Below are 14,120 nucleotides of genomic sequence, written 5' to 3'. Positions count from 1 at the left end.
GAGACTTGCCTGAGGCTTCTCTCCCGAGTCAAGGTTAATGCATTCTGGATGTGGCTCTTTCTGAGTCTTACTATTTGTACCCTAAAGGTTGGCCTTTGGAAATAAGGAGAGGGAGCAAAGTTGCCTCCTGACCCCATAACTGAGAGCACAGAGCCTGCCCTGGGTGTTAGGGGCTGGTATGCGGCTCTGGCATGCTAACATTTAAAGATCTGCCTCCCGGACACTTGGACCCAAGCAGAACAGTTCTCAAGGTGGACGTGGCAGGAAGTAACGCACTTGGTGGCGTGGGAAGGGGAGGGGCTGCTTGACCCTTCCTCACTCATGGGCCTCGGCCTTGGGCAGCCTCTAATCCTCACTGGGCACAGTTTGTTCCTGTGAACAGTGGACATCACCTGGTTCCTCTGGAGGTGGTCACGAGCACTCAGCACTGCAGTGAGAGTGCTCACAGAGCTCAGCCCTGACCTGCCCGGGAACTCCACCAGAAATCAGTGAAAGAAGCAATTGCTCCAATATGAAATCTTCAACTGCTGGAGGCAACACACCCTGCCGTCTGTGTGCCCACAGTTTCAGAGGCCGCCTGCAAACGTGGCTGTCTCTGAATGTTACACATGGCGAGGGGTGTGGAGCTTCGAGGGGTCCTCTGGCTATGAGGCAGGTGGCTCTGAGTCGACTCTATGAGTAAAGCAGCAGTCTACCTGACACGAGGGAATTCATATTTACCTGCCGTATAAAATTTGCTCGTTGTCAATCTCAAATTGGGCTGTGTACAGAAATTGTCTGAGAGGCCTGGGTGCCATCCTCAGCCATTCTAATGAAATAGGTCTGGGATGCAACCTGAGCATCAAAATTTATTTTTTAAAACTTCCCAGTTTATTTTAATGTACAGCCTAGAGAACTACTGATCTAATTTAATAAGGACCCTGCAGGCATTTAAAGATATGGTTACGCCATAGAAAACATTCAAAGCATTTAGAGAGGAAAGTACTCAAGCAAACTCTGACGGATACAGAATAATTCCATTGTGGAAAGAGTTATTTTACTTCCAACCAGTTTCTGGCCTTCACGTAAGCTCATCTAACAATATAATTTTACAGAAATCCCAGTGAGAGAAGGAAGCTAAGTAAAGACTTCCCGGGGCCTAAGAAGGTCAGAAGTAGTGGAAACTGGCCGTCCTTGTCATGCAAGGGTGAGAAAAGACTGAACTCTGAAAGGGGCTCAGGTCTGCCACTCACTGGGACCGCCTGCAGGGAGCAGCTGGGGCCTGCGGATGGGGCAGGGACCCGCCTCTGCAGAGCATGCTGCACGGTGCCGCAGCCAGTTCACAGGAAGGTCTGAAGAACAGAAGGCCCTCTGGAGGTTTACCTCCAAAGCAGAGAGCAGCAGTTTTGTCACCACCCATGAGAAGTGCTCAGAGAAAACCCAAAATGCAGAACACCTGTCTGAGACTGTCAGCCAGTGGCTTAAGAGATCAGAAAAAATCTTTCACCTCAAAATCCCCAGGTTGTACATAAGAGCAAGAAAAGATGCAGGAGGCCTTGTAATCCTGTTCAGAAAAGTAAGAGGCAACATTCCAGCCACTGGAACGGAAGGACCCCAAGCTGTCAGCTAGGCAGCAGGACCTCTAAAAAAGACAGCAGGTACAACTTGCTGACCCGCACCGAAAACTGAGACCAATGAGCCCGAAGCTAAATTCACTGAGGGACACAGCTCTCAGTCTTCAGAAAACATCTGGTCACCTCATCACCACAGCGAGCTCCGGCCAACACATTGCAATACACAGCAGTAAAAAAGACATTTCTGGAAGCAAGGGAAAGCCACAGCCTTTCCTTCCAAAATAAGCGTTACCTGTGGCCCTACGGAGTGGAAAGCAGGCCTCCCGAGCCTGGAGAGCCACATGCCAAGACCTCCAGCACATTCCATTGAGACTGGGCACACCAAGGAGGCCAACTGGACATTGCTATGCAAAGGAGTTTGCTGTCTAAACCATCAGGTACACAGATGTAAACTGAGGAAAATTCCAGTCGGGAGAGGGGGAAATCACACATCCTTGAGAGAACACAGAGGGATTTCCACAGTCACGCGCTGTACCACGGGGCCTTCCAGCCCGCCCCTTCCTGAGACTGTTACCTGGACAGGTGGGGCAGCATGTTCCCGGATGCTCCGAAGGGTTTGTACAATGAACAACACAGCGCACCTCAGACTCTGTGACAACACCCTCCTGAAAAGCAGAACACCACAAGCCATCAGCCCAGAATTCCCACTCGGTTACTACTTTTGGAGAGTAACCAGGAGAAGATTCTAAACACAAGAAGTACAAAGCAGGGTGTGCATCCGGCCCAGAGGGACATGGCACAGTGAGGTAAGACCTGGCCCAAGTCACCAAGGCTTTAGGACCCAGAGTGTGAGCCCCACCACCTGTCCTTCCCTGTCCTCGCACCTTCTCATGGCTCTACTTTCTTCCTTTCAAATCTGCTTCTCAAGACCTTCTCTCTGTCGGGCAGTGCCTGTCAGAGTCTAGCCGCTCACTCACAATCGTTTGAAGTTTTCCATACTGACTGTATTTCCTATCAATGTTATTACACTTCAAGCTGTGAATTATGAGGCACAGAGTCAAAGCTTAATACCCCAGACTGGCATCTGGAGACCTAAATCCTTACCACCCTTCTAGAAATAGCTAGACCAGCTCTGCAATCTTAGAAACGTCACTTTGCCTCCATAGAGCCTGCATCTCAGTTTCCTCAAGCATCGGATGAAGAGTTTAGATAAGTTTATATTATATATGGCAAAATAGAGGCATTAGGTCTTCATAAAATCAAGTGAGTCATTTGCAAACTGATATCGGGACTCTAATATCACCTTAGTATCAATTGAAATAATTTTTTAATTGATTTTCAGAGTTGGCCCTTGAAGGGTTCTCTCCCAATTCTCTACCCATGTTGTGTTTTTGTCTGTTTGTTTGTTTAATTTTGTTCTGAGGAGAGAGGTTGCACAGGCTGAAAACAAATGTAACGATTTGACAACTAGATTATTTTTTTCAACATGTCAAAATTAGATAAGCATTATTCTTTTAAAGGGTATTTCAATAGAGGTAAGAAAAGGAGTTTGAAAACTCAGGTTCTTTATCTGCCCTTTGGTTTATGCTGCTGTGTTTAATACCTGCAGGGATTGGAGCCATGTGGTGTCAATACTCTTCGGGGTTCAGCCACAATAAGCTTCTTAGCTGCTGAACTTGTGGTTCTTAAATTTGTCAGGTTGAAACTATTGAGGTGACTAATTTCTTCTATTGCATACAGTTTACAGACTGGCTCCAGTTCAAAATCTTTCTAAATCAAAGGAGGAAAACATATACGCTCTAACAATACCTCTTTTCTCTTAACAGGAATTCGTGTTTTTCTCAAAGATGTTTTCACAGGAAGACATGAATCTTCCCCAAGGACATATGCATCTTCCCAGAGCTTTTCCAGGCACAATTTAACAAAAGTGGACAATTCCTCTGTGTGTTTCTGGAAGCAAGTCCTATACAATATCTATACTGTACCTGTCTTGTTACGGTGAATATCACAATAAATACGTACAAGGAAACAGTTGGTTTTTCACTTGTTCTTCATTTTTGTTAAGCTTTTTAGACAACTGTTCTGTGTTGTCTGAAAGGGGCTGCTGAGGAGCACATCATGAATTCCTTTTTGCTGGAGAATTAATAGTTGGACTTTACCTGACACTGCCGCAGGACACAGGGTTCAGCTGCACTCTGCCATTGGAAGGAGCTGTTATAGGCACTTCCTTCATAGGTGCAACCTAGTCAGGAAACACAGAAGCAAGAAGAGAGGCCAAGAATGAGTGTGGGTTTCTTTCATCTTTGGAGAAAAAGAAGGGACTTCCTCTAAGCCAAGACTAGCCATCGAAGGAACCATCCTGCTCCTTGGCTACTTTCCCCAGAAACACAGCTAAGCCCTAAGCCTTGCCATTCACTTACATCAGTTCTTTGACTACTGAGAAGATTAACATCATGGACTGCATTTTCAAATGGAAAGCCATGGATTGATAAATTCTCTTGGCCAAAATGCATAAACTCATGGCTTTATTTATGTCTAATAAAGTATGAGGAGTACCAGAGCTAACAACCCCACTATGAAAGAGGATCTAAATAAATAGATATAAATAAATAAATGAGACAATAAATTCAAAGTTGCTGAGGGAAGCAAAGATCAAGAGGGAAGTTTAAAACATGGCAGGAAATAAAAGCAGAAAATTAAAATATAGGAGATCTGATTGCAAAATTCTATGCCCATCTAAGATTATTGAAGAGCTACTGTCTTCATCAGATAAAACCTTTCAAGTCTTAATTCCCAGCTCCAAGAGCTATGATTTCATATTTCACTTTTATTTTACTTTTAGGTAGTAAATTAGATTAAGCAAATCTGAAACTATCAATGTATGGATTATCACGTATTAATTCACTGGCTAAAACAGAGATTATACTAATTCACTGGCAAAAACAGAAGTCAAAGGACAGAGGTCTTCAATAGGGGGAAAAAGCCAGCTAGCTTAAGTCTCTATCGACGGAGCCAAAGCAATAGTGGTGTGAAGATCATAGCCTAGATCTTGAGTCAGTTTGTATAAATAACACCCTCCACACTGTGGGCTGTACTTTCTGGGAAGATGCACCGGCTGTGCAGAGAGTCACTGTATCCTTAGGAATCCACCAAGCAAAGAAATTTACCAATAATAGTCTGGATCGATTAACCCAAAAAGTATAGAAGCAGAAGCAGGAGCACACCCATGGGGTAATGCAGAAATAAAAGGCCCTGGATGTCTGTCTCAACGATTGACTTCTGGCAAGCTAATCAACCTGATTCACAGCAGTTTTTCTTGTCCAAGATACAGAAAGGAGACTCACCTTCCATAAGCTCTTTTACTGCTGTGCGAAAAACCCTCTTACTACGTACAAGCAGAATAATAAAGGATGTAGGAAAATTTCAATAGATGTTTTCATAAACTTGGAACCATGATCTGAATTCCCAAAGAATTATGAACGATTGAAAGGAGCTCAGTAATACTCTGCTCTCTAGTTCCTACAAATCAAATTACTAAAGCACACAGCTGACTGGAAACATATTAGGGAAATGCTTTCACTATATATTTTTTAATTTCCTTTGCATGAAGTGTTACAGAGATAAAGTGTTCAACCACAGGAACCTCTAGCACACTACAAATACTTATGCCAAACCAAGAATGAATACAGTAAATTTTCAACAATGAAAACCAATATAAAACAATTTGGGCTAGCATAAATCTTACTGAACAAATGCGCTTACAATAGACGTGCCATGTGCATGTCTGATCCACTAACACAGACTCACTCAGATAATAAATAACTTGTTCTGAGAGATGGAGGCGGGGAAACCAGAGAACCAAATCCAATTCATGTTAAGTCCAAGTAAATATGAAATGCCTGCCAAGACTGCCAGTGGAGTTTCCGAATATGTTATATATTTTCATCATCTGGATTAAAAAACCAAAAGAAAGGGTGATTTTTTGTTGCTAATAGGGGAGGCAAAGATCTCTCCTCTTTTATTCTGGAGGAGGAAATGTGCTACGAACCCCGAATAGGCCAGGGAGGAGCTGCAGGACAGGCAACCGTTCCCAAGCAATGCCAGGTCACGTGCAAAGGTCTCCCAGGGGCAGCTCAGGGCTCTCCAGATTATTCCACTCTGTGTGGAATAAAGGTATTGGAACAAGTGGTCCACAGTTCATGGAACCCAATAGTGTTTCCTGTTTCAAATAACTCTGTTAGAAGCCTTGTTCCTTCACCATATGTTAACATGTAAAGAAGGATTGGACAATAATACAGTACTGGAAAATCAGATTGTAACATGCTTCACTGCTTAACTGCATTTTTAGAAATAAGGCAATTAAAAAAGAGCATTTTCAGACACTTTGGGGGTTCACGTTTTAAGATAAACATGCTATCTTAATGCAAGACTCTAGCTTTAGCTATGTGAAAACTCAGATATACGTACAAAGAAAACCTTACACGTACCCCCAAAATAAATGACCTCTTATTTTCTGTAAGGTGAATTTCTTTATAATAAATTCTATTTGCCAACAACTTTAAGCTACTAATAGAGTAAATGGACAATACCTTGCTTCTATTTTTGTATTCCCAGAATATACTATCTCTTTTTGGCCAGGGTAGTTAGACAGAGAAAATTTACCATCATACATCCAGACAGTGCTTCTCAAACTCCTTCTAGTGAAAGACCAGTTTGTTTTGTTTTTGTTTTTTCAATACAATGAGGACTAATACTTTTATAAAATGTAATAAAAATGGCTTAGAAGAAATACTGAATCAGAGAGACTAAAACATAAGCCCAATTTTTTTTATTATTACATGTATTATATTGTTTCTAGTTGTTTAATCTCCGTTTCTGTATTTATCTTATTGTAGACCAGCATTGTAGTCCACGGGCCACTGGCAACCAGCAGAGAACATTCTGGGTATCACTGCACATGGGAGTGGGGGGGAACGACCCAAGGAAATGACAAAACATTTTGAGCTTCACTGTTTAGAACCAGAGGCAGACTTACAAACACTACAGCTCATCTCCTTCATTTTACAGAGGAGAAAACTGACACAGAAAGACTAAAGTGGCTTGCTCCAAATTGGAAGGAATTAGGTGTCAAACTAACACTAGGATCCTGGTTCTGCATGAAATCCATATTTTCACATCTAAGTCTAAACTGGTAGTATTATTTTGGCATTTTCTAATTCAGCATAATGTCCTTTGTATCCAGGGCTTAATGGCCCAGGAAAACAGCCAACATTGTTCTTATAAATGAAATGATAGCAGATTCAGCAACTAAATGAAAGAGTACTGAGTGGGGTAGGTGGAAGAATGGTTAGGTAAACACATAGCAACCAGCGAAGTGGCTTTTCCTTTTTCTTTATATATTTTAAATAAACCTTCTATAGAGAATCTATAAACTAAACATTCATTAGTTTTCTTCTTGTGATGACTGCTTTTGAGATCCTACAGGATTCAATAAAACCATCAGTGCTGCAGCAGAAGGAAGTGAGTATTTTCTGATGAAATCACTTCAGTGCATTTAAAGCAGCAGCTCTCAACTGAGAGCGATCTCGTCTACCCCCACCCCCGCCCAGAGGATGCTTGGCAATGTCAGGGGACGTTTTTGGCCATCACAACGGGGGGTGAGGAGTGTTACAGGCGTCTAGTGGTAGAGACGAGGGACGCTGCTAAACTCCCTTATAAGGCACAGCAAAAATAACCAGCTCAGAGTCAACTGTGCCCAGGTTGAGAAACCCCGACTTAAACCATCAAACAGAGCTCGCTAGTTGTTCTTTACATCTAAAATAATACAAAAATGAGAATAAACTAGCTACACTTTCCTTCTGTATGTGTTTTGGCTTTTTTTTTTTTTTAAGCTAAATATTTTCAGGGTGGGGAAGAACTTCAGGGGACTTTTTTAGACGTGCATGCTCTCGAAGAGAAACCTGGCCTAGTAAACTAATCAACTCGGAGAACACGTGGCAAATGGAAACAGGAAGAACACAAATTAATGAAGTCCACAGTTAAGCAATAAAACTCATTTTTCCTATTAGTTGCAACCTTTTTCAGTGGCCACATTGTCCCAAGGGAGAGAGAATAGCACACATTTTCATCACCCTGTTGTTAAAATAGCTGTTAAAAATCATCAGGACCATAAAAAATGGCACTGGCCTTCTACCGAGCTTCCTCTGGCCTCGTTTCACCCTCCTGGTCCCAACGCTCTCACTTTTCTGTTAGCCTGAGCACAGAGAACTAGGTCTTACCATCAGCAATAACGTAACCTCTGGTATCCAAAGCCCTCACAGCCTGGCCCCAAACTGCCTTTCCAGCCTTTTCCCGTCATCCACGGAATTCCATCCATAGAATCTTGGGCCCCAGGGTTACTCTCACAATGAACCCGCATGTTTCCAAATGCATGTCCAAGGTCTGCAGCCCAGGCTCTCTGGCTTCTGCCCTGACCACCCTACTGAAACATCACCCTCTCGGGCTGCAGCTGTCTTCTAAGTGCCCAGTCAAAGGACCCTCGGTCTTTACCTTACAGAACCTCTCGGAGGCCTGCTGACCGTGCCTTCCCTCCTCAAATCCCTCATGCCTTCTACATGCTCCCTTCCAGTTAGCTTCCATCCCCTGCAGTCCGGCCTCCGCTGAGCTGCTGGTGATTCCTCACCTGGACTATTACAAGAGCTCTCTGGCTGTTTCTCCTGGTCGTGGTAAGGATCTTTTTCAAGGCATCCTCCTGCGCAGCTGCCAGTGTGTGCTCTTCCAGGTCTTATAATGTCATTTGCGTGTTGGAACTTTATCAAGGACGGATGGTGCTCGGCCTGGCTGAGGTGCAGACCAGGCACCCACCCCCAGTCCTGCATTTCCAGATGAATTAGATCAGAGTCTCCAGAAGTGAGAAGTAGAAGAGGAGTCTAATGAGCAGCCGGGATTCAGAACCAATGACGCTTACTATAAAATCCAAACTTCTTAGCATCTACAGCTCCGGGCCTGGCCTCAGTTCACATCCTCATACTCTTGTCTGTTGCTTCCAAACTCACACACTCCGGCTGCTGCAGACATGCCGCACTTAGAGTTCCCCCAGGGATGACCAGAAGATCTCACCCTGTGATTTCGTGCATGCTGGTCCCTTCCTGAAACACCGAGATCTCATGCACTCTTTCCATCACCGTCACCCCCACAAAGACACGGGTCACCCAGGCTCTCCTTTCCTCCACTGGCTAATTGCTCCTTCAAGACTCAGCCTAAAGTCAGAGCCTCTGGGAAGCCTTCCTTGACGTTTCCCCCTCAGAATGTCCTCCTGTGTTCTTTCTCCATTCATAATGTGAATTTCCAGGTCCCTTACAGTACTTTGTACTTAACGAATGTTTAATTTCACTAGTAATAAACAGCAAGCATCAACATGCTCCTATTCCTGCAAACCACAGAAACAGAACACAGAAAGGATGACATTCACCGACTGCCGTCTTCTCCTCTTGGGCATGTGGGCCCTTAACAACTTCACCTCCAGAAAAGCAAAGCTTTCCTGGAGCAATTCACATAAGTAGAGTGCCTTTTCTTTCTGAAATCCACTTTGGTCCCCCAAACTACTGGTTTATTCTTGTCTTTTTGGGGGGGGGGGGGAATAAGCATGCAAACAGAGGGAAACAAGCATGCCAACAGTCATATGTACTTAAATTAATCCAAACTGGGGGTCTTTGAAGTCAGCTCATGCCACATGGCACAGGGAAACAGAGCAGACAGTCTGCCACTCTTTGCTGCTTCCAGACCACCTAATAGGGCACCTCTTCCCCCTGGACTTGGTCAATAAGCCCCAAATTACCCCAGCCCAATACAATTTTTTTAATGAGCCACTTTTCGGACACTGTTCTCCAGAAACATATGGAAGTATAACTAAAAGGGATAAACATAAAATCTGACCAGCCATTCTAGGGCTTAAATTGTGTCCTTAAGAGTTCATTTTAAAAAGGCTTTTATTACTCTTCAAGGCTGTACCTACATGAATCCTGCAGGCAATTTTGCTTATTTTTGGTTAATGGGAATTTTATGGCCAAACCATTTCCTCAATCCCAAGAGAAGGAATCAGACCCACAAACTGAGTTCTTAAAAAGTAGTGTGTGTCCCTCACCACAACACTTTTTTCAAAGCTGTTTTGTTTTATTTTCCAATTAGGAAATCAATATGTGATTAAAATGAAATAATCCACAATAGAAAAAGAAATGGTAGAAAGCTCTTTTACTTAATTTTTGATGATTTTATGAATAAAGCCCCAAATATGCAGAAATATCAAATACAGTAAATCACTTGCAAATTCAACTCACTTCACCAGTATAAAGGAATGCAAAACCTCCGAGTGATTGAACATGGATTTCCAGTCTTTGTGTCTACTGGAGGCTGTAAGTGATGAAATAGTGGCTTTCAGTCTCATCACTTCATAGTATCATGTACACACAATATCTGGCATTGGTATTAAGGTCATAAAATAGATCCTATGAACCACCAATAAATTGGGCTTCTAGCCAATATGCTTTTGAACTTTTAATATAATCAGTACAATAAAGGAAATATGCAATAAATACACAAAGGAAGAAAAACGTTTGCAACACCTCTTTTATCTGAGCCACATCACCCATTATTCTCGCATTTGACCTGTTCTCACCATAAACGCTTCTAAATGTGAGAGTGCGTCTTCCTCCGGGCTTGCTTGTGCCACAGAAACCGTGCTCCCCTCAGGACCCCATTGCCAAAGCCGGCAACCACTGCTTCTCAACAGGCAAAGCAAAAGACACTAAGTTGAGCTCACACTGAGCAAAAAGGGAGAAAGATGGAAAACACTATTATACTAGGAGAGACTGTCCTGGGAAGTCATGAGACTGGTTCCTCATGTAGGCAGGAAAATGTCACAGAAAGCCATTTCCAAAAATGAGTTCCAAAAACATATTTTGAGAAATAATACGTCAATTACCTTCCAGCAGGAAAAAAAGAGAAAGTTAAAATTAGGATAATTTAAATTAAAATAATTTTAAAATTAAAAGAATTTTTAAGTTAATATTAAAACAATTATCATAGGTGAGACATTGTACTTGGAGTTTTCACATGAGATTTAATTATAGTCTCATAAAAAATACTGTAAGACACAGAACATTTTACCCTGTTTTTAAAAATGAGGAAACCGAGTTTCAGAAAAGCAAAGTGACTTTGTCCAGTTCACACGGCCACCCTTTGCATCTTACTCCAAAATCCACGTTCCATCCACTATCCAAGCACTGTGTGCTTGTGCCCGACACGTACTCGTAGAAGAGCTCAGAGAGCAGTAGCTTCAAGAGTAAAAATGACGTCCCTGGGGAAGACAACATGCTTCCTTTCAGTGACACTTTAAAATGATGTTCCAGTGATGACTTAAAGCCTGTATTATAAGGTAAAATGTAGGTTTTGTGGCTGGAGGGGCAAGGGCTGATTTTGTGGACTTATGTTTAAACTCTGTTCTACGTGCCTTTATGCTTGACTGCCAATCATGCTAAACCTTGGAAATGTTGACATTGGGAGGCAACAAATAATTAGGGCTCAAAGTATACAATTCAAACATCTCAGGCTGGATTCGTACATTTTTCAAAATAGGAACGTGTTTCACAGTTTGGGGTTCATGGTAACAACCTACAAAAATAAAATTCATTTGGAGACAGCAAAACAGCCAACAACCTCATGGGATAAATTATGGTGGCTACAGACAGAAATTCATGAATGGAACTCTCAGTTTCCCCAGAATAATTTCAAAAACATCAGGGAAGAAATGAGGTATATACAGCACACATATGAAATGCCATCTGTGTCACTAATGTACGGCTCTGCGTGGTTTTTATACTTCGGGAAGCATATTATCTGATGTAACCTTTATGGTTGGTTAAACAGGGTGTTCAGGGCTCACTGGGAAAGAATTGTCGGAAATGTTCCACCACCCCCCTTTTTCTTTTACTTTTTATTTTGAAATAATTACAGAGTCACAGGAAAGTGCAAGCAAATCTACAAGGAGACTCCATGCACCTTTCACCCAGCCTCCTCCAATGTCCACATCTGGTATAACCACAGTGTAATATCAAAACCAGGAAACTGACACTGGTGCAATCCACAGAGCATATGCAGATTTTACCAGTTTTTACACGCACGCCTGTGTGTGTGTGTGTGTGTGCACGTGTGTGTTCTACAGTTTTATGACACGTAGATTCTTGTAGCCAGTCAACGTACAGAACTGCGCTATCACCACAAGGCTCCCTCAGGCTACTCACTTACAGCTACTGTCACTCTGCAGCTTCCTTCTATCCCTAACCCCTGGCAACCACTAATCTGCTCTCCATGTCTATAATTTTGTTATACAAGAATGTTATATAAAAAGAATATTCTAGTATGTAGCCTTCTGAGATTAACTCTTTTATCTCTGAATAGTTCTTTTGAGTTCCATGCAAGTTGGCACATGGATCAATAGCTTGTGTTCTTTTTTTATTTTTTTGTCCTTTTTGTGACCGGTAAGGGGATCACAAGCCTTGGCTTGGTGTTGCCCGCACCGTGCTCAACCAACCAGTGAGCGCACCGGCCATCCCTATATAGGATCCGAACCCGTGGCGGGTTCAAGTGCTGCACTCTTCAGAGTGCGCCACCGGGCCGGCCCTTGTGCTCCTTTTTATGGCTCAGTAGTATTCCCTGGTCTGAACGGCCCACAGTGTGTTTAACTGTTCACCCACTGAAGGACATCTGGAGTCGTCTCCAGTTTTCTGCCTCTTACAAATAAAGCTGTTATGAACATTGTGTACAGGATTTTGTGCAAACGCAGGTTTTTGTTTTAGTGGGATAAATGCTCAAGAGTGCAATTACTGAGTCACGTGGCATGTGTATGTTTAGTTCTGTAAGCAATTGCCATACTGATTTCCAGAGTGCTGAGCCATTCCACATGCTCACCAGCAGTCAAGTAAGAGAGATTTTTCACACCTTCACCAGTATTTAGTGTTCTCACCCCATATACCTCTTCAGCCATTTTGACAGGTGTGTAGTGATATTTCATTGTGGTTTCGATTTGCGTTTTCCTGCTAGCTAATGATGTTGAAAATCTTTTCATGTATTTAATTGCCATCTGTGTGTACTCTGATGAAACATCTCTTCATATCTTTTGCCCATTTTCTAATTAGACTTTTTTATTCTCTTCACAAAGTCTTCCATAAAGCAAACGTTTGCCGTATTGATGAGGTCCAATTTATAAATTTTTTTCTTTTTATGAACAGTGCTTTTGGTGTCAAGTCTGAAAACTTTATGTCCAACCCTAGGTCCCAAATATTTCCTCCTACATGAGTTTTCTTTTCTTTCTTTCTTTTTTTTCCTTTTTTATTTATTTATTTGTTTATTTTTTTGACGGCTGGCCAGTAAGGGAATCCAAGCCCTTGACCTTGGGTGTTACCAGCATCACGCTCTCCCAACTGAGCTAACCAGTCAGCACAGTACATGCTTTTTCTACATGTTTGGTAGTTTTACATTTCACATTTAGGTCCATGATCAATTTTGACTTAAGCTTTGTATAACTTATGAGGTTTAGGCCAGGTTTATTTTTTGCCTATGGATGTCTAATTGCTCTAGCACCATGTGTTGAAAAAGCTAACCTTTTTCCTTTGAATTGCTCTGGCCCCTTTGTTAAAGATCAGTTGGGCATAGTTGTGAACATCTTCCTGGGTCCTTCATTCTGTTCCATTGACCTATCTGTCTACCCCTCTGCCTTAAAGCCTTGAAATTGGTAGACTGATTCTTCCACTTTATTCTTGTATTTCAAAATTGTTTCAGCTATTCTAGGTCCTTTGCCTTTTGATAAAAATTTTAGAATAAGCTTGTCTATGTTTACAAAATACCCCTGCTGGGCCCACCCCTTGTTACACCATTTTTAGACTTACTTATACGCGAAAATCGGGCTTAATCTACACATCATTCAGGAACCTCTCCCACCGTGGCACGAAGCCTGCCTGTGTTTGCCAAGTGTACTTTTGGGAAGTGTTTATAGAAGAGCAGTTCAAGGACTCAGGGCATCCCTAGGGGACCTGCAAAAATGCAGATTCCTGCAAGCCATCTTTTTCTTCTTATCTGCCACCTCCTTTTTCTGGGCTCTTTTCTGGAAAGTCTGAGTGGAGCCTCATCGGCAAAGGATGGTTTTGGAACTGTGTGGCCAGCAGAAGAGGCATCTGATTAAACAGCCCAACATATCTGCACAGTCTTCTGGGAGGCTGTGTGTGGCCCCCTCTGATCTCATCTCATGCCATGAGATCAGAGGGGTTCTGTGTCACATTGGAAACACGTAGATAAAGGCATTAAGGAGAAAAGCTCACCCACACTAAAAACAAGACAAAATTGATAAAGACCTTAACCTTCGGGCAGGAGCGTCGAAGAGATTGACGAATATCTGGTAAGGAAAGCTGTGTGGTGACCACACTGGGAAAGAAACGAGGAGAACGCTCCACCTGCTGGGCCGCCCCCCACCCCGACACGCTGGGGCTGAGTCAGGCACGCAGGGGCAGCTGTGCT

At 42.7% G+C, this 14,120-nt stretch overlaps 1 protein-coding gene across 2 annotated transcripts in view; it reads right to left on the bottom strand.

Moving 5' to 3' along the window:
* Window positions 1-14,120, bottom strand: part of BMPER (BMP binding endothelial regulator) — a 250,380-nt gene that overhangs the window by 192,881 nt on the left and 43,379 nt on the right. For both annotated transcript variants that reach the window (XM_063115102.1, XM_063115103.1), the window contains exons 4-5: window positions 3,713-3,795; window positions 2,128-2,218 (exon numbers count right to left, since the gene is read on the bottom strand). In XM_063115102.1, the coding sequence (XP_062971172.1) occupies window positions 2,128-2,218; window positions 3,713-3,795 (174 nt within the window). The remainder of the gene's footprint in view (window positions 1-2,127; window positions 2,219-3,712; window positions 3,796-14,120) is intronic.

This window comes from Cynocephalus volans, chromosome 11, assembly GCF_027409185.1.
Source record: "Cynocephalus volans isolate mCynVol1 chromosome 11, mCynVol1.pri, whole genome shotgun sequence".
Taxonomy (NCBI): Eukaryota; Metazoa; Chordata; class Mammalia; order Dermoptera; family Cynocephalidae; genus Cynocephalus; species Cynocephalus volans.
This window is presented reverse-complemented; position numbering and strand designations above follow the sequence as displayed.